This window comes from Ovis canadensis, chromosome 1, assembly GCF_042477335.2.
Source record: "Ovis canadensis isolate MfBH-ARS-UI-01 breed Bighorn chromosome 1, ARS-UI_OviCan_v2, whole genome shotgun sequence".
NCBI lineage: Eukaryota > Metazoa > Chordata > Mammalia > Artiodactyla > Bovidae > Ovis > Ovis canadensis.
The window spans coordinates 102,130,102-102,157,902 of NC_091245.1; the positions used below are offsets into that span (position 1 = coordinate 102,130,102).

At 50.9% G+C, this 27,801-nt stretch overlaps 1 protein-coding gene and 1 long non-coding RNA gene across 4 annotated transcripts; one reads left to right on the forward strand and one right to left on the reverse strand.

Annotated features, from left to right (window-relative positions):
- Positions 1 to 49: 49 nt before the first annotated feature.
- On the reverse strand, positions 50 to 27,045 carry PI4KB (phosphatidylinositol 4-kinase beta). 3 transcript variants are annotated; one of them, XM_069542121.1, is made up of 12 exons: positions 26,332 to 27,045; positions 17,929 to 18,865; positions 13,279 to 13,323; positions 10,623 to 10,850; positions 9,528 to 9,755; positions 7,872 to 7,981; positions 7,205 to 7,309; positions 6,500 to 6,623; positions 5,535 to 5,800; positions 2,365 to 2,497; positions 2,020 to 2,140; positions 50 to 932 (listed from the first exon to the last, which is right to left on the reverse strand). In XM_069542121.1, the coding sequence occupies exons 2-12, from the start codon at positions 18,835 to 18,837 to the stop codon at positions 751 to 753; spliced, it is 2,451 nt and encodes an 816-aa protein (XP_069398222.1). In that variant the 5' UTR covers positions 18,838 to 18,865; positions 26,332 to 27,045; the 3' UTR covers positions 50 to 750. The 3 variants fall into 3 exon arrangements, with proteins under 3 accessions (XP_069398222.1, XP_069398232.1, XP_069398243.1); XM_069542131.1 differs by lacking the exon at positions 13,279 to 13,323 and having other exon boundaries at positions 26,332 to 26,901; XM_069542142.1 differs by lacking the exons at positions 13,279 to 13,323; positions 17,929 to 18,865 and having other exon boundaries at positions 26,332 to 26,754.
- Positions 26,115 to 27,511, forward strand: LOC138414528 (uncharacterized). Its single transcript, XR_011246880.1, has 2 exons — positions 26,115 to 26,704; positions 27,218 to 27,511. It is a non-coding gene; the product is annotated as an uncharacterized lncRNA (long non-coding RNA).
- The last annotated feature ends 290 nt before the right edge of the window (positions 27,512 to 27,801 follow it).

Below are 27,801 nucleotides of genomic sequence, written 5' to 3' on the forward strand. Positions count from 1 at the left end.
GCATGTCCACTCCCCACCCCTGAAAAAAACACATCTCAGAAATGACACAGATGGCTAACTAAGGACTTTATTTCAAACAAAAAAATAAAAAATTGAGAGCTAGCTCCCTGGGTGTGGGGAAGGGATCAGGGCAAGGAATTCCCCGAGGCTAGGCCAGTACCCTCAGACTGGAGGGGCCGTGATCATTCCCTTCCTCACTTCTGGGATGGGGGACCTCAGCAAGGGCAGGACCCTGTGCCAAAGCCCATCTACCCAGGGGAACTCGGGCTAGGGCTCAGTCCCTGGGAGGGGACAGTCAGGCAGCAGCATGGCCAAAGGCCAACCACAGGATCAAGTCCTCAGTACCAAGAACCTACTCTTTTCTTCCTGGGACCCAGAATACATGAAGCAGATGGCCTGTGGAAAGAACCTCTCGGACCCTGGTGAGGAGAAGCGAGGCCCCAGCGCCCCCCACACTTATCACTTCTGTTCTCTGGAGGGCAGTGAGTCCTGGAGTCCATCAGGTGGTAATACTGACACAGCTGGGGTGGCGGCAAGGAAGCCCCAGTCAGTCTGGACCCCGCAGCTGGCTCTCCCCACCCGCCCCGGCAAGCTCTACGGTTACCACATGATCCTTTGTATGTCTTGCCTTCCATTCCCCTTGGTGGATGGCTGGGGGGTGGGGCTTCCTGGCTTAGGGTTTCTCCAAGGGCCTTCCCAGGGAGGGTCCCCTGAACCCCCCCATCGCGCTGGGGCCTGAAGAGGAGGGCGTCACATGATGCCGTTGGTGAGGTACTGGAAGCCGTCATAGAGTTTGGTGGTGATGGACCGCATGCTGCCGTCCACCATCTGCTCCACCAGCAGCTGCAGCTGCTCCTCGGTCATGCTCATGTGGAACCTCTCCTTGAGGTTGCGGATGGTGCTGGAGCCATGGAAGCAAGGGAGCTGAGAGCCTGGGGGCAGCAGCGAGGAACAGGGTCACACGAGGAAAGGAGGGAGGCGCAGTGTAACAGGAGAGAGCCAGGCTGCCTGCTGCCCTGCCCTCCCTCTCAGACCCTGACAGCGTGCGTGCAGGTCTGCTTGGGCAGAGAAGGGAGGGCCGGCGAGAGGCCCTGTCTTGAGCCCCTGTTCATCCCACACTCCTAAGTGCCTCTAGGTAAGGGCACAAGGGCAGAGGAGGGCAGGGAGTCAGCACCGCATCTCCTCCAGGAAGGGTGGAGGGAGCAGTTTTAGGACCCAGAGGGAGGGCCGGGAAGTCTGGGGAGCGGGCCCTGAGCTGGGCACTTATCTGGTTGCAGGCCTCTGCCTATGCTACGTCTGACACTCACAGATGACCTGGGCCACCGTCATCACGGGGCCAGACGGGGATGCTCCTGAGCAACAGCGACAACCTGTGGGGTGGGAGCAGGGATGGGGAGGAGGAGACTGGCAGCTCAGAATGGGTGGACACCAAAGCCCTGAGGGGGAAATGGGGATGAGGGCCCAGAGAAGATGGGAGAGGAGGGATCCTGGACAAAAGACTATAGATGGCAAGGCAGTGAGGAAACAGCAGTGAGAGCAGATAGAGGAGAGAAGAACACAGCTCGGCTCTGAGCAGGAGTGAGTATGGCCCAGGGAAGGGGTCTGAGGACAGGGCCATCAGAAGTCAGAGGCCAGGCGGAGCAAGGTGGTGACTGAAAACACCTGAGTTGGTGAAGAGCCAAGCAATGGAACGAGACACTCAGAGTGGGACAAAGGATGGGGAGACAGGAAGAGACCAGGAGGCTGGAGATGGGACTCCTCTTTTTTCCCCCTCTTAGTGCACACAGGAGGTAGTTTCTGTTGCCTCGGCCCTCCCACCCGCAGGACTAGCTGTCAGGAATCGGGAGGAATATGTGGAAGGAGAAGCAGGGCACTGGATCAGAGCTGGGAGCCCCACCCCCAGTCTTGAGGTGGAATCAACCTTCTGGAGGCTCCATGCCCCAGGGACCCAACATAGAGGGAATCCCGAGGCACTATGGGTCCCACCCTGTCCAGAACACAGGCTTCTCCCCGGCCCACCTTGCTGCATGATCTCGACGATCTGCACCACCTTATCCATGTGTTTCCGAGCCGCGATCAGCCCCTGCAGCATCAACATCTTGTAATAGTTGAACATGTCGCCATCCAGGCCGCCCATCACCTGCGAGGAGAGAGCTGTGTGCGCAAGGGAGCTCACAACTCCTCCCTTAGGTAAATGTGCCGAACTGTTACGTACCCACCTCTTACCAGGCAGGAAGCCTCCCAGGACATCCAACCTCACCCTGACTTACTCCCATTTCTGATCTGTTTGTTCCCACTTGCGGAGAGACTACCAGTTGCCCCTCCCATGACACCACAGTGAGGCACCTCTCTTTCCTCACTCACGTCCACAAACTCCGTGGTCAGCTTGAAGGCTGATGTCTCAAAGCCCAGGTTTCGGGGTGAGCTGGACAGGATGAAGCCAAAGTCGATGTGGATGATGTGGCCTTCTGCATCCAACAGGATGTTCCCATTGTGTCTGAGGAGGGGGCAGATGGGAGGAAGAGACAGTAGGAAGTCCGATTGAGGTGGGAGCTGAAGCTGCAACACACTGGCCACACGACACCAGGCAAGGGCCCTGCCACTTTTCCTGCTGAACTCTGGGTCCAGCCCCTAGAACCCAAAGCTGGCAGGAGGAAGAAAGGAAATTAGAAAAGTAGACTGCTAACAAAGGCAATGGGGTCTCACTTGCTATCATTAACAATAACAGAGTTTTAAGATTATCCCCATTTCCCAATAATCGCGCTTCTAAGCACCCAATCCCAATCTAGTAAAGAACTGGAAAGCTAGAAAAGCCAGCCTCTGCACTCTGGCCAGCTGTCACAGAGGCCAAGCACTTGGCTTAGTGGGAGGCGGCCAGTTACAACCTAATTACCTGTGTTTTGTTTGTAATTCCTGTTGGCCCACTGCAAATCAGAAACCCCACTGGAAGGGAACAGCAATCCCAGGCTGAGTGGAGTTTAAATGTAAAATAGTGTGGGGGCTTCAAAGAGTCAGCTTTAACTGTCTGGTAAAACCACTTATGTAAAAAAATTCCCAGGAGGCAATTCCTACAGGCTAGCTGCATGAAGACAAGAGAGAAATCCCAGGTCTTTGTGATTCCTATATGAATGGCCAGTCGGAGGGGAAAAATTAACATGCTAAGCATGTGAGGCCTGGCCCATAAGGGACCTCCTCAGAGTCAAAAGAGGCTTTGTTAGGCTAAGAGCTCACGGTCTGAGGCCACCTTCTCTGGGGTTGGTTTGACTGGCCAAAAGAAGAGGGACAGAGGGATAACCCAGTCCCATCTGAGTCTCTACCCTTCTGGGGAAGCATAACAAATTCAGCAACACTCAATCTTGAGAGCCAGAAAGCCCCAGATGTCCTAGTCCAGCCTCGCATTTTACAGGTGAGGAGACAAGCCCTGAGAGAAGAAACGACTGACTTGTGAAAGGCCCCAAGCCAGTGGATGAAGGGCAGTCACGCTTCCCTCCTTAACCGCTGCACTGCTGCAGGGCCCTCATTCTGAAACACTCGTTCGGGGGCCCCTTCACTGCTGAGGCTTCTCACCAGTGGATGAGTCCATTCAGGACTTAACTACCTCTATTCTTTTTTGAGTTATAATGAAAGATTTACCAGCTGCCCGTCTCTTCCTCCACTTTTAAAGGATGGACTCTCATCGTTTAAATATATTAGTTTCCTAAAGAAAAGCCCAGAGGCCTGAGTATCACCTGCTTCCCTGCCCCCACTTACTCAACATAGGGGCTCAGGCTCTAGGCTCTCTGGGCCCTGGGTTCCAAATCCTGACTCTTGAGAGACAGTCTAAAGCTTGGAACCAAGTTTTACTCAGCCATAAAAACGGAATGAAATAATGCCATTAGCAGCAACATGCATGGACCTAGAAATCATCACACTAACTGAAATAAGTCAGACAAAAAGATAAATATTATGGTAGAGTAATAAGTGAACTTATTTACAAAACAGGAATAGACTCACAGACACAGAAAATCAATGGTTACCAGAGGGGAAGGGAGGATAAATTAGGAGGGATTAACAGATACACACTGCTTTATATAAAATAAACAAGAATTTATTGTATAGCACAGGGAAATATATTCAATATCTTGTATTAATCTATAATGGAAAAGAATCTGATAAAGAATATGTATGTGTGTCTGTGTATATATATCCCTGTGACTCGGATGGTAAAGAATCTGCCTGCAATGTGGGAGACCTGGGTTCAATCCCTGGGTTGGGAAGATCCTCTAGGCGACCCACTCTAGTAGTCTTGCCTGGAGAATTCCATAGACAGAGGAGCCTCGTGAGCTACAGTCTATGGGGTTGCAAAGAATTGGACACGACTAAGCAACACACACACACACACAGTTTAGTCACTAAGTCGTGTCTGACTCTGCAGCTCCATGGACTGAACCCACCAGGCTTCTGTGTATGCACGCACACACATACATATATATACATAACTGAATCGCTTTGCCGTATACTTGAAACTAACATGATATTGCAAATCAACTATACTTCAATTTTAAACAATGTCAGGCATCGCAGGCACCTAACAGATGCTAGATCTCTGATAAGCGGCTCCGCTGGCTAACCTTAATGTGCTGCCATGCCACTGGGAACCCTGGAAGCACAGGCCACTGGGCTAGTGCTTTCCCAGGACAGCTGCCCTGTGCCCTGAGAGGCACAACTCACAGCTGCAGTCCAGTACTGACCCTGAGTCACTGTCTGGAGACAGTCTTAAAAACAGGGCCTCAAGGGTGTAACAACCTTTGTGTGGTATGTTGTTCACCTATGTGCAAAGACGAGCTTCCTAAAGGTCACATGATACTGGCAGAAATGGCAGCTCTGCGCAAAACAACTTGAGTTTTGGAAATCATATGCCACAAGAGGAGAATTCAGAGCTGGGAGTTTCAACTTGTGTCCACCGTGTCTTTCATATTCATCTGCTCCTCTCTGCTCTCAGTCTCTACCACTGCCCTCACACCAGGCCTCATCACCTCTTGTTTGACAGCTGAAGGTCCACTGATCCACCCTGCCCACAGTGCCACAGGGCACACTCACTCAACACAGACTGGCTCACGGTGTTTCCTCTGCCTGCAGAATAAACCTCCTGGGCCTTATGAAGGCCCTACTAATCCAGCCTCGACTTACGTGACGTCACTGTTACTACTGTGCCATGCAGTGTGGCTCGTGCTTAAAGGATCTCGAGCTGTTTCCTCTGCCTGGAACATCCTTCCTTTTCCATCCACAGCTTTCTCTGTCCTCATTCTCCTTTGTCTTTCAAGACTCTGCATGCTCAGACCCCTGCTCCTCCCATAAATGCTTCACTTCTTTGCCCCTTGCCCTGGTACTTGTCAGTCTGCCTCCTTGCCTTAACAGCACAGGAATACATCTGTCTCGACCTAAAATGTGTTTGTTTCATCTTCATATCTTGGCAGTGGAAGGTGGTGATGAATAAATGGGGAGACAGGAAACCCTAGAGAAAAGCTAAGGATGAGGGACAGGAATTCACCTACCTGTCCTTGACCTGCAGCAGATAGCAGACCAAGCAGTAGCCAGCACAACTCTGCACAAAATTGCGCTGGGCGCTGAGGAAGGCCTCAGTGGTGTAGCTGCCATGCTCCTGTAGGAAGTAATCGAGCAGGGAGAGCTGCGACTGCTTCTTCACCTGGTGTATAGACACAGCGTTGACCACCGGTTCAATCATGCCACTGTCGGCCGAGATCACGAGGATCTTATATGGCTTGATCCACAGGGGTACTCGCTCCTGTTCCCAAATGGACTGTGAGGAAGCACACAGTGGCATTAAGACTCTAAATGAGAGGATGAGGCCAACATCCCTTCTGTTCCCAATCTCAGACAGTTCCCATCCTTGGTGGCCTTGGAATCTAGGCCATCGAGTAAGTAAAACCCTGTTATCCCACTGAGGACCAGGAAGTTCTGAAAGGAAATCCAGGGTCTGACCAGACGCAGGGTGGCATGTAGGAAAAGGCATCTTATAGACAGAAGTTAAAAAGAGGGAGAGGGGAGAGGAGACCTCACTGTCACATCCCAGGCAGGGCAAATGGGAGCTGTTAATCCCAGTTCAAACAACTGGGAAAAAGAGGAATCTTCTCCAGAAAATGAAAATATTTATATCAAGAACTGATTAAACAGGTGAATTTGCTTGTAGGCATCCACCCTGGGGGTCAGGGGTTGACATCTCAGCCCACCGCAAACCACTTGCTGCAAATCAGTTGGGAGTTTTTTGATCTGTGATCAGAACAGGTGCCAGCCACAAAAGGGCCACAAGAGAGCGCTGTGGAGCTGCTCCTGGGGCTTTACTCCTCGGGAGAAGCACCAGCTTAGTTTAATGGAAATCCAACTTCAGCCTAGGCAGGAAGTTGGTCCCCAGCAGAGTTCCTGCAGAAGGACCTGTGTGATCACTTCACACATCTGTAGATGGGCTGAGTTTCCCTTCTTTCTCCCCCTCTTCTCTTACCTGTAGTTGCTTTAACACCTGGAAGGCCAACAGCTCCTGCCGAAGGTCATCCCCACACTTGACAATGACTGACAGGAGCCGCCAATTGGGGAGATGGCCATAGGGGGAGCCCTCTCTAATGCGCCTGTGAAGAGAAGCAAAACCTGCCAAGGGTGATTCCAGGCTGCCCTGGGGAACCCTCTCTAATGCGCCTGTGAAGAGAAGCAAAACCTGCCAAGGGTGATTCCAGGCTGCCCTGTGGTGCAGTGGTTCAGAATCTGCCTTGCAATGCAGGCGACATCAGTTTGGTCCCTGGTCCAGGAAGATCCCATGTGGGATCTTGCAACTAAGCCCTATGCCATAACTGCTGAGCCCATGTGCAGCAACTACTGAAGCCCACACACCCTCAAGCCTGTGTTCCACAACAAAAGAAGGCACTGCAATGAGAAGCCTGCGCACCACAACTAGAGAGTGGCCCCTGCTCTCTGCAAGTAGAGAAAGCGCCACGTGCAGCAATGAATACCCAGCACAGCCAAAAATAAAATAAAATATATTAAAAAAAAAAAAAAGAGCAGGGGGTGATGCCAGGTTGAGGACAGAGACACAACTTCTATGAAAAATTCAAATCAAACCCCCCTCAAGGGAAGGACTCAGACTGCCTGAGGCCTGATGGATCTTTCAGAGGAGACTGACAGAATATGGAGGGTGGATCCCCACCCAACTCACCGCACTTTCTCCTGCCAGGGCTCTTTGAGAGCAACTGCAGAAGGGTCTTCTGGGTCTCGTTTGAAGGCTGTGGGGGTGTGAGCCAGCTGCTCCGAAAGGCGACGTCTAGCAGGAAGAAACTGTATCATTGCTTGGAGGAGCTACCCCAGAGCCTCCTGTCCCTGTCTATGCTGGCATTTCCTGCACTGTTTCCTTAACTCTGGGCACACAGAGATAGAAACCTGGGCTAAGAAGGACTCATGGAAGGAAACAAACCACTGATGGCTTTGCTCACCTGGTGGTTTGTAATCATGTTAAACGCAGATTAGCAGCCCCTCCCCATCTTCCTACCAGGATTCTGCATCAGGACAGATACAGCTCCAGCATCTGCATTTCCCACACCATCTCCTCCTTCTCTGAGCAATGCGTCTTCCCAGACCCACTCTGGGAAACGCTCAGACCTTCCTCTGGTGCTTTCATTCCTTTGGAGTCCTTTTAAAATTTACTTTCTGTAGTAGCCCAGTAACTCCTCAACCCACACCTTCACTCCCTCTAGTTTGGTGGCCTCAGGACAAGAACAGAGTGAGAGAGAAGCAGGAAGCTATAGGCTGACAGAAAGGATGGGAACAGAGACAGGCGGCGCCTAAGAGAGGGATGAGAAAGGAGGGGCCGCACGGTCTGGCCATACCGGATGTCACCTGCTGCGATGAACACAGGCTCCTTGCTTTCCTGGCTGGTGATGCTGTCCACGGAGAACTGGGAGATGTTGTCACAGCTGTTGGTGTGCACTTCAGGGAGCTGGGGAGAGCAGGGCACTGCAGGTCAGAAGCGCTGAGCACAGGCTGCCTCTTCCACCTCCTCTTCAGATCACCCTTCATGCTGCCCTCTCCACAGCATGACCAGTCCTCCCTTTCAATCTCTGCTCCAAGAAGCCTCCCCAGGTCATGCATCTCCTGGACCCTACACTACCTAGGTTCCCCGCTCCGCCCCCAGACCCTCTAGCAGTGTTTCTCAATGTGTCAACTATAGCTGCATCAGAATGACCTGGAATGCTGCTAAACCACAGATGCCAAGCCACCATCGATCTGAATTTAAATGACTGGGAATGGGATCCGGAAATATGAATTCCTAACAAAGCCTCCAGAAGACTTCCAATGCATTCAAGTTTGCAAACCACTGCCAAGACCATCACAGAAAGCTGAACTTTCAGCTTTATTCTGAGAGCTCCCCAGGCCAGGAATGCAGTCTTCCTTAGGGTCCAGAACAGGCACTCTCCAGGCTAGGTTCCTCTGAGCGTTTCTTTAAACTAAGCCATCCCATCTTTTATTCATTTTGACTGTGCTGGGTCTCTGTTGCTGTGCAGGCTTTCTCTCGTTGCTGCGAGTAGGGGCCACTCTCTAGCTGTGGTGCTCGGGCTTCTTACTGTGGCAGCTTCTCTTGTTGTGGCTCCTGGGCTCTAGAGAACAGGTTCAACACTTGTGGCACACGGGGCTTAGTTGCTTCGCATCATGTGGGACCTTCCCTGACCAGGGATTGAACCTGTGTCTCCTGCACTGGCGGCGGATCTTTTTAGCACAGAGCCATCAGGGAAGCCTTAAGCCATTCAATCTTATCTCCTCACCTCTCTCTATACAATGTCAGCCTCCAAGGCCCATGTCAAGCCCCTTCTTTTCTCCTTCCCTTGTGCCAGTGCGTTTCTCCTAACACCATTCGCCATTTCTGCACACTGCTGTGTTGTGTATCTTACACACAGATTTTTTTTTTTTCTCTTAAATGTCTGCATTTGGTCTCCCCAATTGGACTGCCAGCTCAAGTAGAGTCTGCCTTTTCACAAAATGGAATCTGGTTGGGTCATAGTTCTAACAGAATCCTGTTCTGGATCCCTACAACCCCAGAACAAAATCCCAGTTTCTTTCTGCACCTTACAGGATCCTTCTTATATCTGGCCCATTTTGGCCTCTCCAGCCTCATTCTTTGGAGAAGGCAATGGCATCCCACTCCACTACTCTTGCCTGGAAAACCCCATGGACGGAGAAGCCTGGTAGGCTGCAGTCCATGGGGTCGCTAAGAGTCGGGCACGACTTGAGCGACTTCACTTTCACTTTTCACGTTCATGCATTGGAGAAGGAAATGGCAGCCCCCTCCAGTATTCTTGCCTGGAGAATCCCAGGGACGGAGGAGCCTGGTGGGCTGCCGTCTATGGGGTCGCACAGAGTCGGACACGACTGAAGCGACTTAGCAGCAGCAGCAGCAGCCTCAGGGAGTGTTGTGTTGTCTCAAATACATTGAAAGCGCCTGGCGAACAGGTCCTATGCCCAGTACTACTTCCTTGGAGCTCCCTCACCTCCACCTGTAGCTCGCCTATGTCATCCACCGACCAGGCCTCGTCATCGTTGTCATAGTTGGGCACAGTGCTGAAGCTGCCTGCCCGCTGCTCGTGGGTGATGCCACATTCGGGCAGGTTCTCCACAGACCGGGTGCTCCGAATCCGGTTCTCGGGGATCCGAGCGGGGACGCTAGTGGTATCGAAGTTTTCACATTCGAGGGCCTCCACGTAGATCAGGTAGGGAGCCTGGGGTGGTGAGAACAGTATTTGTAATGTCCCTCCACCGCCGCTCCCCAAGACCACAACCCTGGTAACACAGTTTGTCCTGCCACTGACCCCTGCACCAGCCCACCTCCCTCAGTCCCCAGACACCAGGAATGTCCTACTGAGGGCAGGAACGGATCCTTTGAATACATATGTAAGAGTCTGGCTGAGAGTATATAGTCTAGCAAATGTTCAGCTGAGCTTCAAAATGTACAGAGGGTACACCTGACCAAAACACCCCAAACTATCAATTACCACCCATCAGAGAGGCCTGAATGCCTCGGGCTTGTCCTCAAAACAGAAAGACTAGAAAAAAGCTGGGCACTGTGCCAAACAGGATTCTAATCTTCAATACATCTTCTGGAAAAAACAAACAAACATCTGAACCATTAGTACTCATTTCAACCAGCATACTACTTCAGCTAATTCTCTCCAACGTGAACTGGGCACCTTTCTCTCCTTCTCCCTGCCCACTGTGATCAGAAAAGGTCTTAGAAACAAACATTTCTCTACTTTTATTGTTGCTGTACCTGGAAAGCCTAAGAGTTATGGAAGGGCTGGAGAAGAGCTCCCAGAAGGACTAGAGGGTGGTGAGGAGAGTGGCTCTCCTCTGAGACAGAGCAGGAGGCAAGCTGAACACATTAGGCCTCTTTGGTCCAGAAAAACAAAGCTCAAGAACAGGGATAGGCGGGCCCTTGGAATCACAACAGAGCAGAGGTGAAGTCAAGGCTGACAGGTGCATATGAGCTATGGAGGAGTCCAGGATGCCAGGGGGGCTTCCCTAGGCCTGTACACAGCCACGGGAGTAGAGTCAGATGAGGGGTCTGGTTGAGGCCCAAGCCCACCTACCTTGTCCTTAGAGTTGAGGACGACAGCCTGGGTGTGGGGCACACGGACCACGTGGTGGTCAAAGCCGGCAGTGGGCAGCCAGACTCGGGCGGGGAGCTTATGGTTGAGCAAGGAGAGCTCTGAGATCAGCCGCTGTGTCTTCTGTTCCTTGGTGGGGAGCGTGGCCAGCCGCTTGCCAATCGCCATCAGGGACTTGATGAATTCTCGCTCAGGAGCCAGTCTGACGGGCTACAGGGGGTGGGGTGAAGTAAAAGATGGTGAAGAAACCATAGAAAAAAGTGGTCCTCCCACTCAGTCACGACTAGCCCTGCAGGCCAGGGGTCCCAGTGTCTCCAGTACTCCAGGGAAGGGATACCTTTCGGCCCTCTCAGGAGATCCCACCCATGCCCATCAACCTGAATTGGGAGCAGGCAGAAAAGCAAGCACTGCCCTCCTTCGCAGGCTGTTTCTTGACGGGAAGCGGGTGTGTGACTCCAGGCCACTCGGTGCACCCCACTTCTCTTGGACTTGAGTTCCCGAGGAACTGTCCCAAGGCTTCCAGACGGACGGGAGGATGGCATCCAGACAGGTCAGCCAGGGACCCAGACAGAAATGCTGCTCACACCTGAAGCGCTTCACCCATCTCAGCAACGAGGCCATCCCTCTCCCTGCAGGATCCCTGGGCTGGGTGTCCAGCAGGCCCACAGAGCTCCAGAGGGGAGCTGTGAATCAGCACCTCCCCTTTCAAAGGAGGATTCAGTCCAGTCAAGTGACTTTCGCTGCTTCCACGGCACCCCCCTGTCCACCCTACAATCTCTCACCGAGGGTCAGTGCGCATGCAGGGTATGAGGCAGGATGAGCAGACTTTGCACTAATGAGGGAACAATCAACGGGGAAAGAAAAAGCAGATGGAGGCTGGGAGGTGTGCACAGGTGGGTGGAGAAGACAGCTCCTTTCAGGCCCTGGTGCCGGCCCTGAAGGCCTGTCTTTCTCAGTGATTCCTCCTTGGATCCTCTTCCCCTACCTCTCAGGGACTAGGCTACCCACATTTGCTCCCTTCTGTGGGCTTGGCTGCTCACGCTGGGCACTGCATTCTCAGAAAGGGCAAAGTCAGTGTTGGGAGTCAGGTGGGGATGGGGAAAGAGATGGGCTCAGCTAGACATGGAAAAGGGCTCCTTTCCCAGCCTAAGTCCTTCCACCTTAAGAGGCATTTTATCAAGATAGGCACCCAGCTCCCTGGCCCATCTCTCCTCAGCTAGGCAAGAACAGTATCTCTTCCTCAAATAGAAACAGTAGTATCTCACTCACCAGGCTTCTCTCCCTCTTTGTGTGTCAAGCTCAGTTTCCCGAGTGAGAATTTCTACCCTCACTCCCTCACATTGCCATAAAGAGCTTCTTTGGAAAGCTGGGCAGTACCAGGCCCACCTCTGCATGTGCTCAGAGCCAGGGTTCAAAGGCACAGCTCAGCTCTCAGGCTCTACCCACAGGGGACCGGCCCAGGGCCCCACACAGTAATGAAGACCCGGGTGTCTGAATCAGCCAGGAATGCTTCGGGAGGCAGAGTCGAAAAAGAGATAAAGACAGGAAGACAACAGAACTAGCCCTCTGGTCCCTGGAAATATCCTAGGGGCTTCAGAGAGAGAAAGAACGGAAGAGGAGATCTGGAGACTCACTCCTTCATTCATCCTGATCCCCTAATCCATCCACTCAGGTGGCAAACGGTCATGGTCCCAGAGACCCTCCACCCCAACCAATTCATAGTTATTTCAGATTAGAAACAACAGAATTCCTTCCCATCCTCAATTCAGCCTTTGTGCTGGGAGCCCCTAAGTTATGTCAGCATGTTGGAAATATGACCCCAGGCCTCGAGAGAGAGGCACTGCCACATGGGAGGAGATAGGAGTCATGACTGAAAGGGGATCAGCACAGAACAGAGAAAACCGATTGGGAAGACAAATCAAAAGTAAAATGTAAAAGAATCATCCAAACTCCCAGAGGGTCCAGCATTTCCTCTCACGTCTCTGCCCAGCAACAAGGTCCGAGACCCTGTGGGACTGGAGGGTCAGGGGTTAGTCCAGAGGGAACAAGAAAGGAGAATGAGGGTTATGAAACATCCTGGGCAGGGGGCTGGGAAAGGGAAGAACTCAGACCTGGAAGAAACGTGAAGTTAAAAAGGAAACTGGTGTGGGGAGGCGCAACGTTCCTTCAGGCCAAATCCTATTTGCTTCTCCAGTCAGCTCACCCAGCATGGGGCCTGGCATTCAGAAGACACTGAGTAAGTATTTGATGGTCTGACGGCAGAAGCCACAGGGAAAGGGTGCTGGGTGGGAGAAACAGGATCCTGGGGGTTTCTGCCAAGCTGCTCTTGGCTTTAATCCAGGGATAAATTCTACCTCTCTCCCAGCTGTTTGCTCTAGAGAACCAGGAGCTGGGGGCTGCGTTGCACTGCAACCCAGCTGTCCTGGGAGAAGGATCAACTGAGACCCCTCAGCACTGGCAATGAAGAACAGGGGCTCTTCCAGGTCTCAGAGGCCTGGGAGTGAGGGGCTGGAGTCCCAGGAAGAAAAGGCAACTTTTAACTCCAGCCTTGACCTGGGGACTCAGAAGACCTGGGGACGGAGAGGAAATGCGGCCATGGGGGGAGCCTGCCACCCAGTCCCAGCCTGGCCCCACTTACGGAACTGAATGAATTATCAATACTCTCGGTGCTGGAGGAGAGCTCCTGGGAAAGGGCCGGAGGGCAAGGGGAGAAGAAGGGGGCAGGGAGGGAAGGGAGAGAGACAAAGGCAAAGAATTTAGCTCCAACCTGGATCATAACTGTTTCTCTTATGTAGCTCTACCTTTCTGCTTTAATGAAAGAAAGTCAGCCCACAAATGCCACTTGCCCAGATTCTTGACATTGTGGAAGATACTAGAAAGCTAGCGTAGACCTTGAGGTCAGAAGGGTTGAAGAGGTAGTGGCCTCTGCTTTTCATTTCCTGCCCTTCTGTTCTTGCCTGCACAAGTCTTCCTTCTAGGAAAAATTCCTACAGCTGGATCTGTCAGGGAGGCAGGTACCTCGATGCTGCAAAGCTTTCCTGCTTCCTCGGTATTCACCCACATGCTCTCAACCAACCCCTTCTCCATGGAGACCACCATTGAGACTGAATATAACAAGCTGCATGGCTCCCATACCAGAAATCCCACGTTCCTCCAGCTTCTTGGAGACGTCAAGGAGGATGCAGAAGAGCTAGCCTTTCAGTGCCAGGTACATGTCCTCTCTAATCAGCCTCATTATCACCCTGGGAAACCCAATCCCACCCTTGAATCATGTGATGAGGGCTAGCAGGGACCCAGGAGCATGAAACGTCTGTGCTAGGTGCTGCTGGGAGTTAAGGATGAGTAACTCTCTTACCTACCAAACTTCTGTAGGCCTCCGATCAGGCTGTTTCATGTGACACTTGATAAATTACAATTTTTGGATCTAAGTTGAGAAGCCAGGTCCCAGCTGAATCCATCTGAGAAAGCTGAGTGGCTGGCTGCTCCACAGCAGCCGTCCTGGCCCCAGTTCAGGAGAGTTAGCTAAAACCCACCCCATTCCTATGTCTTATTAGTGTCTGCGAGTAAAACGGGGCCGAGGACTGGCGCTGCAAGTCACTGAGTGGCTCCGGGGCACTCGTGCACAGGCCCACCCTGAGTTCTGTCCACCAAGGTCTCCCAGGACAGGGAGAGGGGCAATGTGGGTACACGGCACATAGGAAGGGAGGGTCCTGGACTCGGGAGACAAAGTCAAAGCCGCTCCCAGGGCAGGAGGGCAGTGGTCACTGAGCTACTCTGCGATCAGAATTTCAAGCAGCCACTTAATTCAACTCCACGGTTTACATTCGATTCCAGCTGGAGGCCCTCTTGTCGGGTCTTTCTTTAAAGAATCTGGGAAGAGTGGCACTTTGAAGGAGAAGTCAAGCTGAACACTCTCCCAAGGCCGTAGCTCTTCTGCTTGAGGGGGAGTGGTGGTGGGAGGGAGCACCAAGGCAGCTAGGATGCTGAAGTTGATGATGACTTGCTGGCTCAATCTCTACCCAGGAGTTGGGTGGGGAAGGAACAGTAGGCAGGATATGGGTTCCACAAGCCCTGCTCCAGCTGCTTCTACAGACAGGATGGTCCTGTCTGACTCATTAACAGCCTTGGGGGCAGGGAGATATATCGTGAACTGCTCCTCTCTCCTCTGGAGACTTGAGTCACTCAACCTGAGTCAGCTCTAAGGAGAGAAGCTTGAGGCCAAGAAGCTGACATCACACTCTATCGGGCTGGAAGGCCTCCTGGCCTTCCAGTGTGATATGCAGATTTCTCTGTACAAAGGTTACAGCCCTGAGAAGACAAGGCTGATCTACAGTACAGGGGGAACGTGTCGGGTGGGGGTAGGATCTAAATCGCTCTGTTCGCTGAGCCCCCACCCTAGGCCAAAATATTTACCAGGTGGGTACAACTGGAAAGGAAAACTACCTGCGCCACTTAAGAGCTCCCTGACGAGGCTGAGAAAAACTGAAGGGCTGGGCTGGGGCGGGGGGTGGGAGCGGGAATGGGAGGAGATGGGAGAAATCAGTGCTGGAGCTGTTTACTTGTAGGGGAGAGTGTAGATTCCTCATTAAAAAATAGAACCCTCTGTGAGATCTGGGCAGAGAAGCACTCTGCTGGGAGACCCTAGGCAGGAAGAGACAGCATGAGCACCTGGGATTCTTCTTGGAGGCCTCGCTTCACCCTCCAGAGGGTCCCTGCTGGTGGTGGGGGCACAGTATTAAACTCAGAACCCACGGGGAAAGCCAGAGAGGGCAAGCAGGGTGTCTCTCCTTTGAAAGTCTCTGTTCAGACCTTAGATAATCATGTGTTTTGTTTCAGAGAGCTGTATACTTCCTCCTCAAGTGCAGGAATCAACATTTCAGGAGAGTCACCAAAAAACCACTAGAACTAATAAATTCAGTAAAGTTTCAGGATATAAAATTGAAGAGTCACAAACCAAGCAACTTCCTGGATAATGGGATCTCCCTACTACCTTGGAAGTTCCTGGAGGAAAGGACAGCATTCTATCCTGCACCCCCTGCTGCCTTCAGCACAGGCTCTGCTGTGGACAAGCTCAAGAACTACAGGCTGGGTGAACGAATGTTGCATGACAGGGGAGGGGGACGATCAGAAGAAAGAAAACCAGTGCTTGGGAGACAAAGGCCTTGAAAGATGTATCTTCGAAAAGTCAAAGGGGTCTGGAGAGACCTCTTGGCTGAAGGCTCCAACGCTTAGGCTCCTGGTGACTCTCTCGCAGCTCCTGCGGAGCCACAGGGGACTCTGGTGTCTCTCTCTGCTAGCGTCGTATCACCCGGGAGTGGTGTCTCCTTTCGTCCTGGATCTACTGACCCGAGAAACAGGAGCCAGGTTGGGAAGAATGGCAGCTGGAGGGGCCAATCTAGAGGACTTTAGCATCCACAGAACACCTGCGTCTCAGCGTCACCCCAAACCCCATCCTAGGCAGCAGTGGGCTGCAAGGGGGACTAAGGATCAGCACGGAGGACAAAAGGCCGAGGCCTCCGTTTTCCTGGTCCTAGGATGAGTACTACAAAATGCCTGTGGAGAAAAGCCAAGAGGCGCCTGACACGAGGCACCGAGGGATTCACTTACAGCTGCTCACACTCATACTACTACAGGCTTGACCCCAAGAGGAGCTCCCAAACCCTGCACGACCTTAGTCCCACCAGCTCTGGATGATTCTTCTCGCTCTGCCACAGCCTCCTTTCATGACCCTGGGCTTCCTGCCAAGCTCAACCGGAAATGAAAATGGTCCATTCTGGTTCTGAGAACAGCTGGGCCCTGCCTGTGCATGGGCGTGGAAACCTTCATGGCTAAGGCCTAGGCTGTTCTTCCCCGTATGGACTCTGACAGCTGAGGCTGGGTGTGACAGACACTGGTTGAGAGACTTGAGGCAAATCATCCAACCTGTTTCCTCAGTGGTGAAATAATACCTATCTCTTAAGGCTGTTGCGAGGATTACATGTAAAATATTTGACATGGTGCTTGGCACGCACTAAGTGCTCAATAAATGTTAGCTCCTTTAGTTTCCCATTACCATCACAACACCAAATTTCCAGACAGACCAGGCTCTGTACTCTCGTTCCCTCCTGCCTTTCCCTGCCCCAGTCACTCTGACCTCTCTTTACTTGAAAGAAGTCCCATTGTATCAAAACTGTGGGTGGGTTGTGGGCCCCAGAGAGGCAGATGCCAGCACCATGGCTACACGCATTCTCCAGCAAGTGCAAACGCCTCGGTCTTTTCTCCCTTCTTCCCTAAGGCTAGGCTGGCAGCCAGATGGGAGCCTGGCTAGTGGGGAGTCAGGGGTGGGGTGGGGAATGGCGGACCACTTTCTGGCAGGGACGTCAGGTAGGTCACTAACACTTGGTTGTTCATGGGGCAAGTGTCCCTGCTCTCTGTCCAGATGTGGAATAAATGGTGTGCATGAAGCCTGGCATGCAGCATCCATGGGGTCGCCAAGAGTCGGACACTGAACAACGTGACCAGCTGATGGCTTACCTCACCCCACTCTGTATCCTAAATGGGACACCCCAACTGCTGCTTTTTCTTCTCAGGCTTCAGGTCCTTGACTCGACACTGGGTGTGCCCAAGATTTACTCCGTATCAGGAATGCCTCCCTCTCCCTTCTGTGCTTCTCCCAAATGATATGGGAAAGAGACAAGCAAGACAGCCCTTCCCCCAAGGAAAGGCAGGCAGGAAGGCATTCTGCAGATGCCTCAGTGATAGGGAATGAACCTTACCCTTATGTCAACAAGGAGCAGGATCTCCAGGGAGTGAGGAAGAGGGATTATGAAGAGCAGTGGCCAGGAGAATGAAGCTGAGGGTCTGCTTATCATCTCCCCTCCCCCAGCACACACAGAATTCACACACAGAACCCCTTTTTCTCCCTGCCATGGTTGCTGCTCTGAGAGGTCCTGGTAGATATCCCAGGGTTCAAGTCAGGCTGGGGAGGGTCTCTGCCACAGTTCTCAGGAAGTAAGCGGATGGCAGTGCAATTTAGTAAAAACCCACTGGACAGTCAGGAGGATCAGCCTTGCTACTAAGCTATACGACCTGAGGCAAGTCACTTTATCTCCCTGGGTCTCTGAGTTCTTCCTTTGTAAAATGAGGCAGCTGGAATACATGAATCCTAAGGTCTTTTTCCATTCTAACATTCCATCTTTAATTGGTGAAATGAAACAGAGGGAAGGAGTGAAACGGAGAGTAACCCTGAACCAGACATCCTGACTCCATGCCACCTGGCTTGCCCCTTCGTCCCGCCCGGGAATTTTACCTCATCCTCATTCTCCACTTTAGGGTTGCTGGCTGTTCGTTTCAGGTTGCTGCTGAGACTTATGCTGGCGGTGGCATCTGACTTAGAGCGCTGGTGGGTCCTTTTTGAGGGAGACAGTCCTGTGTCAGGGGCTGGGCTCAAGGAGGGCAGCTCCCTCTTTCGGTGAGCAGGCTTCAGCTCATCTGAGAGGATCAGCTTCCGCAGCTTGGTCCCACGGGAGTGTCGCTGAGTGGAAATGTGCATGTCTGAAGAGTAGGCCCCCAGCAACAGGGCACACTGGAGGGAAAAGTTAATGCTCTGGCGGCAGCGGTGGACTATGTAGGGCTTGATGGCATCACCCACGTCCTCGTCCATGTGGATGTACATGTTAAGCAACTGGGGCAGATAGAAGTCCACATCCTCATTACGAAAGCAGAAGAGCCGGTTGCCGATGTAGGCCTGCACTCCAGGCTCCTTGGAGTTATACAGGTATGAAATAGCCATGGAGATGTCAAACAGTTTCGACTCAAACAGCCTCAGCAGCCAAGACTGTTTGGCGGAGTTGTTCTGCCGCCGCCTTCTTGCTCCCTTGGCTGTGCCTGAGGCCACCGTGGCCCCCATCTCATCTTCCTCCTCCCTTATCTGGGCGGGTGGGTCGTCCAGGCAACGGATCTCGCTGTCCACACCATCCCCATTGACCAGCTCCAGTGGGGTGCCTCTGCTAGAGATGGCCACGCCTCCATGCAAGAGCTTAACTTTCTCCAGCACCTCCTGGCAGGCCTTCTGGGCCACCTCAGGGTCAATCACCGAGAGCTCCCCGACCCCCTCCGTGATGACACTTAGCAAGGAGCCCCCATTATTCCCTGGCGGGCCAGGAGCGGGCTCGGAAGGTGGCTTCAGCGGGGCAGGCTCCACTACCGTGTCTCCCATGGCCACAGCCAGACTTGGAGCTTGCAAGCTAGAGAAGGAAGGAGGGAGAAAGGAAGAGAAAGGGAGACACACACACACACACCATTAGTGGTGCCGACCTCAGGCCTGGCCCGCGCCAGGAAACCTTCCCAGGCATCCCCTCTTTAAGTCTTCTGGGACTCATTCAAACACAGATGAAAAGTCATCCCCTCCCAGGAAGCTTACCCTGACTCCCTCCTTCTGCCTCCGATGCCTACATTACTCTTCACTCCTTCTGTGCTTAGTTACTCATCTTAGCCTCTGTTCTTAACTTGTATTTGCCAAATGTTGCTTTATGTGTGTTATGTTTATCTAGGTTTACAAATTCTTCAGAGAGACTGGGAAGCAATTCTGGTCCTAATTCTCTTGTCCCCAACTCTTCAAATGCTCTTCTCTCTCCATGTTCTTCCCATATCTCCCTCAAATGCCTTGCCAGTAACCTTTAATTTTTCCTCTTTAAACTGTATTTTCTTCCTCATATAACACTCCATACACAGGTCCTGAATATCTCACCTTTATTTAGCGCTAAAATCTTGATGTGTTTTTCCAGTTACAGATACTTTTCTTACCTTCCCTTTTAGACTCAAAGCACCCAAAAAATAATGGCCAGCAAACACACCAGGCTTTACTGAGAAGGAAATAGCTCAGAAACATCCATCGTCAACCCTGCTGAGGTGTGCCATTTCTCTGCTCGTCTGAGGACATGACATCATGCTCCCTTCCTCCAGCGCTGTGGCAGCTGAAGGATAGTGGAAAAACTCCTGCACTTGGACTCAAACAGGCTGAGATTCAAAATCCTGGCTCTGCCAGTATGTGTGTAAACTCAGGCAAACCTCCTATCTTCTGAGTTTGTTTCCTCAACTGTAAAATGGGAAGAAACATGTCTATTTCTTAATGTCACTGTGTATTAACAGAATGAGTAACTTTATGTATGCAAAAGGAATTAACATGTCTGTCCCTGGCACACAGCGTGTGTGTGTGTGTGTTAGTCACTGTCGTGTCCGACTCTTTGCGACCCTATGGACTGTAGCCCACCAGGCTTTTCTGTCCACGGAATTCTCCAGGCAAGAAAAGTGGAGTGGATTGCCATTCCCTTCTTCAGAGGAACTCCCCAACCCAGGGATCGAACCCTGGTCTCCTGCCTCACAGGCAGATTCTTTACTGTTTGAACTACAAGGAAGTCTGTATAGGCACACAGTAATACTCTACAAATGCTGCTGCTGCTAAGTCGCTTCAGTCGTGTCCAACTCTGTGCGACCCCATAGACGGCAGCCCACCAGGCTCCCCTGTCCCTGGGATTCTCCAGGCAAGAACACTGGAGTGGGTTGCCATTTCCTTCTCCAGTACATGAAAGTGAAAAGTGAAAGTGAAGTCGCTCAGTCGTGTCCGACTCTTCGTGACCCCATGGACTGCAGCCCACCAGGCTCCCCCGTCCCTGGGATTCTCCAGGCAAGAATACTGGAGTGGGTTGCCATTTCCTTCTCCAATCATGGAAGTGAAAGTGAAGTCACTCAGTCGTGTCCAACTTTTAGCAACCCCATGGACTGCAGCCCACCAGGCTCCTCCGCCGTGGGGTTTTCCAGGCAAGAGTACTGGAGTGGGGTGCCACTGCCTTCTCTGCTACAAGTGCTAGTTAAATCCTAATCACCTAAAAGGTTGATAAACAACGCACATGCACACGCCTATGTTGTTTATATGGAGAGTGATTTAGTTAACATTTGTTACTCGAGACTCTTCCAAAACATTTATGTGAGCCCTCTCCTATCCCAACCCTACTTTCTCCCATCCTCATACACACACTCCAAGAACTGGAGGGGCTGTGAGAAGACAAAAAGGTATCAGGCTGGAGGCCACGTGTCCAGAATGTTCAAAGGAGAAGAAAACATACAACCAACAATCCCCCTCTGGAGGGATCAGAAGGAAAGTCAGTGAGAGGACACTTGATAAAAGCCACTGCCTGCCTAGAATGATTCTTCAGAGACTCACTAAATCCAGATCAGGAGAATCAGTGCAGAACAGGAGGAAATCTCAAAGCAAGGACTGGGAGAGGTACACTATATCAATGTCAGATTGACGTAGCTCCAGAGTCTGGCTGTAGGTAGCAAAGGACTCAAGAGGCCTCTTCACAAAAATACAAATAGCATGAGGCCACGTCACACTCAAGAGCATGAGCAAGAGGAAGGCAGAAGCACTTGCGGAGCTGGAAGGCAGGTAATTTCCAACTGATAGTGGCATCAATGAACCTGATAAGTGGGGTTTGACCCTAGTAAACCCAAGTAAGTGGAAGGAGGCTCAAGACACAGATTCGCTAGTCACTCTGCAAAGCCTGAGTTTCCACCACTACTTTTTCAGGGCCTCTTCTTGAATCTCTGAAATTTTAAGACTCAAAGTCACCTTCATCTGCCCAACATATATAGTCCAGCTTGCTCTCCCCCAGCAGTCAACCACTAATGTTGTGCAGGAAGATGGATGGAGAACTCTTAAGCTCTCAAGGAGTATTAAAAAAAAAAAAAGGCTACTTCAGTTTATTTTTCTCCTAACTCTGTCAAGCAAGAAGTTCATCCCCCAGTTGAATTTCTCTGATGCAGTCTGAGACTAGAATCAGCAAGAAGGTGGCGATTCTTTCACTATGCTCTTTCCCAAATGAGGCAGTGGCCTCTGAGCAGCAGAAGCGGCATGGCTGCCTCTGCCCATGTGGACCTGTCTCTACTCGCAACTGTGGGGTGCACAGGAATAAGAAGAGGGAAGTGCTAATCAGTACCTGCTGCGACTCTGCAGCACACTGCACCAGAGGGCTCTCAAATTCCTCAAATTCAGCTGGGACCACTACTACCCTTTAGGTCTGCTTAGACACTCACACAACAGACTCAAATCACTTTATACAACCAACTCTTTTTTTCTTTTTTATCTCTCTATGCTTGGCACATGATTCTTTTTTCCTCTACTCCAGAGATTTTCAAGACACCAAAAGCTCCTAAAAGACCACTTTTCAAAACTTCCAAGGGAAAAGAAGTTCAGACATTCTCCCACATACAGCATTTCAGATTTCACTAGGAAATGCAGACGATCTGGAAATGGTCACAACTGGGATTACTACTGGCACCAAGAAGGAAGGCAAGGAGGCCATCATTTCTTTTATCCCAGGGTTGAGCTGGAAATCCCATATCACATATTTAGGGGACTTGCCCACTGAACAGAACAGGTCCCCCATTTGACAGCCTTTACTCCCCAGGGAACAGATAATGTCAAGAGGAGGAGGAAAAGCAAACTCCTCTCCTGTAAAGGGCAGCTATGCCACTAGAAACCACCAAACTGGAGCTTGGCCTCCCTCCTGACCTTCCTGAGTCTCAGGAACTGCCTGCCTCTGAAGCAAGTCATGGGGAGAAGGAGGAGCTGAAGGAAATGCAGGTTGTTTTGGCAATTTAGGCAATAAGAAATAAATGGATTTTTTAAAACCTAAATCCAGATATGGTCTTTAACATCAGTTAATTCATTCTGAAATGCAAAGTAAATACAGCTTTGATGAGTAACTATTCTAAAGAGAGTGAAAGGACTGGAAAGCAAAACAGGAAGAAACGGTTTCTGTATTCACCACCTTTCCCCTTTTAAAAGTCAGAGAACAAGAAAAACCCCAGAGAAGTAAGTCCAAACCTTTAATATCAAAAGACTCCTATGGTTCTCAAGGACACAGACAACTGAGGCTCCACATTTCACACTGGGAGCCTAAAGTGGCCTTCTGGTGAGGCTAGAAGGGAACTGAAGAGGTCTACCATGGCCCAGACCAGCAGCTAGCTTCTCGGAAAGGGGTGTGTGTGGGAGGGGGACGGGGAATGTTGACAACCAACTGGCTCCACACCTGATGTCTGGGCAAAGAAGGGAATCCTCAGGTGAGCATCAGAGGGCTGCTCAGGGCCAAGCAGAGAACAGCAGGGAAGGAGGACAGAGGCACACGTGCATGTCTTCTGTGATGGAGCATCCAAGTCTCCAGAAGGTTCTGGGGGTAGGGAACGCTATCACTTAACCTGGCTTCTTGCTTCTCATCACCTCAAAAGAATCTAGACAAACAACCCTCCACTGGCCTCCATGAAATGACTTGGTGGATTGGTCTCTGCTAGGACAAGGTGTAAAGGGCCCCAGATCAATTTCCTCACATAGTTAATCACCATCCCCTTCTTGAAATCTTTTTCCATGAATTAGATAAGCATGACTGCTTCAGATCAGTCCTCATGTTTTTAATATGTTCCTATATTTTCATAGAATGACCCTTAAGAGACCATCTTATTTATTGCTCTACCTCCAAACAGAAAGGTGAGCTCAATTTTCCATCACCTTTTAAAAGATCCCTCTGGAAAAAAAAAAAGAAAGATCCCTTTGAGATGGAGAGATGGATCATATGAACTGGAAAAAAGAGTAGTGGAGTCAATATCTTCATCCTACAAGGGAGGTAGTTAAGAGACGCTATTAAAAGTTAATGGACAGGGTGGGAGGTGGGAGGGAGGGGACATATGTATACCTATGGCTGATTCACACTGATGTATGGCAGAAACCAACACAACATTGTAAAGCAATTATCCTCTAATTAAAAATAAATAATTTTTAAAAAAGTTAACGGCAAGGAGGTTCAAATATGTCATTTAAAGGTACTCAGGCTTCCAGTAGAAACAAAAACATATCAACACGAGGTATGAATCTTCTAAAACACAGTCTTCTTTTGTAATAATTCATAAACCAAACAAGAACAAAAATTTTATCTAAAGCTCTGGCAATAACTTTCAGAGAAGAGGTTATCTTTAGGAGTAGGGATGAAGGGAAAGAGACTATTGATTTTCATCATAAATTCTTTAAGTACCATTGGATTTGTTTCCAAATGCACATCAGTCTTTAATAATAATTTTGAAAAAGAAGCTGCTCTTCAAAAGGGACTTCTAATCATCTTAAGCTGTCTGTTCTGCTCCTGAGGACTCCCTCCTCATGTCTCAAAGTCTAACTCAAACCTTTCTTTAAGGAGGTCTCAGCTCATCCTTCCCTCTTAACCTCAATGGTAAACATGGAGTTTGAGTACAACCTTTCCCTTCTAGAAATACAGAACCAAGCCATCAAACAAGCTCAAGCCCTACCAGGAACCAGGTAAATGCTTACCCAAGGCCCCAAGGCAGAGTGGCATCAGGGAAAGGGAGAACAGTGGTCTCAGGAAAGTTAAGTCAATATTGAATGAGGCAGAGAAATCTGTTCAGCTGGTATAAGCAGATACCAGCCAGACAGCCCAAGCCAGCTCTGGGAGCCCCTGCTGTAACTGACAGATGGCAAAGAAAGCAACCTGTATACTCAGTTCTCTCTGAACTGTTCCTCCACAAACTCCAAATGCACTTGAACTAGGCTCTCTCCAGTCTCATGCCACTTGGTCCCTCTCAAGCTTCTTCCCCAAATTAGACAATCTCAATTTTCTGCTTTGGATAGTGTTCAGCAAATGTGTTCTCACACAGTGTGGACCCAGCTCTGAGAAGGAAGCAGAGAAACCAGGAGGAATATGACTTCTCTTTAGGGGTGCTCCCAAGGAGCAAAGCTGCTCCTAAAAAGGGGGCTTACGAGATCGGACACTGGCTGGCTAACGAGGAGGCAGACAAAGGGGGAAGTGGGACAAAGCAGCATGATTACTTTCAAACAGGCTTAGAGTAGGAAGATGAAGGGAACTTCACGTGTTCTTTTCACTATTGGAGGCCAAGAGAGAGACATGGCATACAGGTGAGCAACTAGCTTCCTAAGTCCCAACTCAATTCAACTGTTCTTTTCCAGCCAGATTCCTCAAAGGATTTTCCCACAAACGTACTTTACGCCTACAGAATCTGGAGTTATGGCTCAAGAACAAGAGGAACAGCAAAGCTGGTCAGCAACTTAAAGCAGTGGGGAACCAAATCAAGGCAGATGAAAGAGTCAGGCCTGGAGCTTGCCTTTCAAACTGATTTACTCCCATGGCTGGAGACTAGAAAGGTTCAACAGCCAGAATGAAGGAAAATTCTCAGAACTGAATCACTACTAATAAATACCTTGTGTCTGAGGAACCCTGTGTTTTGTAAACAAATAATGAAGTCAAATTTTTTCCCCCACATTGTGCTATACCCCTATTACTGTACCTATGCCTATAAAGTGGACCATTTTCCCAAAACATGTCACGCTAAAGGTCAAGCGAAGACGTCACATCCTAAACCCAGGAGTCCTGATTTTCAATATACATGCTCTTTCCATTGGCTCATGTTCCTTTTCCCAGTTACCCCCTGACCAAATCCACTCCAGGCCTAAGCTCTTACAGAATTAACCAAGACCATTCTAGTAAAGCCACAGAGAGTAAACCGATTCCTCTTAGGGGTGGGAAGACATTATACTCTGTGATCCCTCTAAGACAAGCCTAAAATTAAATTATCCAAAACAAAATTTCTCACAACCTCATTCAGTTTCCATGCAGGCCTATTCATTCCTCCAGCAAAGTGTAATCTGATAGGAACTGCTTCAAACTTGCTCCATCCTTCTGAAACACCCTCTGTCCAGAGAAAAGCCTGAGACAGCTGAGGCTCCCCCCTCCTCCCAACACATCTTCTTAGCTCAAGGTTTAGCTGATCCTGAAATAAGTGGTATGTAAAGGCAGAGGGACAGAGAACACATAAAGACCACCGGCAAAACAATACCACAAGGATCAGCAAAACCCTTGAAACTCGAGGGAAGTGTCAAAGTTGGAAATCCTGAATGGGAAGGAGCACTGTCAGATCTCTCTTCTACAGGAACAAACCTCCAGAGGTTGGGAGATCTGAGGAAGGGTCGAGAAAAGCTAAAGAAAGTTACAGGAATCATTAAGTACTCTAAGAAGAAAGGATTAAGGTCAAAGCAGAATGTAAACAGTACTTTGGGAATGATGGTGAGGGCCTGAGATCCCTTAAGGAGAAGGAATAGACAGTTCTTGGAAGCCGGGAGCTGGGTGGGTGGGTGGCAGTGAGGTAATGGAATCAGAAGCAGCAGAGGAAGAGCCGGCCACAGAGGCCCGGGAACCAGGGGCTGGGGATGCACAGAGACATCGGAGTTAAGGGGCAAAACAGGAAAAGGGATAAAGGCGGAGGCCGTGGGGAAAGGGGCTGGGGCACAGACAATGAGGAAAGACAAACAAGGATGGACCCTATAAAAGGCATCGTGATGTGGAAGGGCTTGACGACTTAAGATAATTCGGGACGGAGGCAACAGGGATAAGCGTGAGGGAGGGGGGAATCCCCGGCAGAGGGAGGAGCTAAACAGAAGAGGAAGCCAAAAAGCAGAGGAGGACCCCAGGTTCGGGAAGAACGGGTGAAGGAACCCGGAATGCGGGTGCCACCGGGAGGATAGTTTTGTAGTCGAACCCAGGTGTGGGGGCGGGGGAGGCTGTGCTGGACAGGGTGGGAGAGGGACCCCTTCACACACAGGGCAAGGGGCACTCACAGGGTAGGAGTCGCTTACCTCCGGGGGACCCCGGCGGAGGGGGTGCGGGCGGTCGGGGTCGGGCTGCCGACACCGCCGCCTCAGCAGCAGCGGCCGCTCCCGGGTTCCATTGGCCGCCTGCGCTTCCCTGACAGCGGCCGCGGCGGCTGCACCAGGCCCCGGCTGCGGGGCTGCCCTCAGCGCCGCCTGAGGGGGCCTTCGCGCTGCCGCGCGTTCGACCGGGCCTCACAACCTTCTCTTCCTCCCTCGCACCACCAGGATTAAAAATAAATAAATAAATTCCTCAGTAGATCTCGAGTTTTCTTCTGAATTCAGGCCCTTCGTGGGCTATGCTTTCTTGCTACTCCGACGCTCAGGACCCTACGGATCCCATAGTAATCTAAGGAGTCGGGTAAGCTGCCTGAAACATGCCTGTTCAGAAATAGAGAAGGGGGCGGGAAGAGAGATTTGGAAGCCGGGGAGGAGGAGAGGACCAGGGGAGGAGCTTACGGGTGGGAGGAGGGGCCAAGCCTTGGGAGGCGGGCCTAAGAGGCAGCTTTTGCGAAGCTAAGGAAGTCGAAAGGGAAGTAAGATTTTCTGGATAAAGGGGCAGGGGCTCCCGGCTTAGAGCAGAAGGCGGCGGTGTAGCGGGCGGGCGTGGGTTCCCTGCTAGAGGAGAAGTACAGGCTTGCCGCGTACTTCAGTAAACAGTGGAACGTGCAAATTATACGTAAATGAGCCTGTTCGAGTTAGCAACCGAGTTACCGTAATGGCAGTCAGTGACTTTCCCCTATTCCACACGACTCCTTTAGTAAATCAGGTCGGGGGACGGACGCTGGGGGCCGAGCTGGACAGCAGAAAGAGAAAGAAAGGACAGGCTGGGAAGATAGTCACCTTCACTATCCTATTCTTACTCATGTTTAAGGACGACGCCAAGGTTACGCCCCTTATCGCTTGGGGAATGGCGCTGTCCAACCGCGTCAATCTTTCGCCGTTAGCGGCGCGACTCGAGGCCGCGGTTCTGCCTCCGAGGTCACCACCTGCCTGGGCAGCCTTTGGCCTTCAGCCTTCGGACCTCGATCCATCCTGGGAGGGGCTGGACTGGGCCAGGTTGGGAAAGGTGAGTGAAATGACAAAAGCTTGGAGGGCATAATCACGCCTTCCGAGCAAAACCAAACCATGTAAAATCTAAACAAATAAACAAAAATCGGCCTGCAAATGGACTTCTGGTGTTGTCTTGTGTGATTCTATTTGTCAGTTAGCATACTGACTAGGAACCCTTTCCATCAGAACTTTTGTCCAGACGTAACCTCTGCCCCTCATAGGACCTTACTTAATAGTCTACATTGAGGCTAGGTATTTGAGCCCAGATCCTCGACGCCACCCTCCCTGCCACTTGAAGGTTGTTTGATTTGAAATGACTGATTTATCCTCTGTGAACCTCTGTTTCTATGTGTACAAAGTAGATCCAGGTATATTAACACCCTACAGGGTTTTGTGAGGACTAAA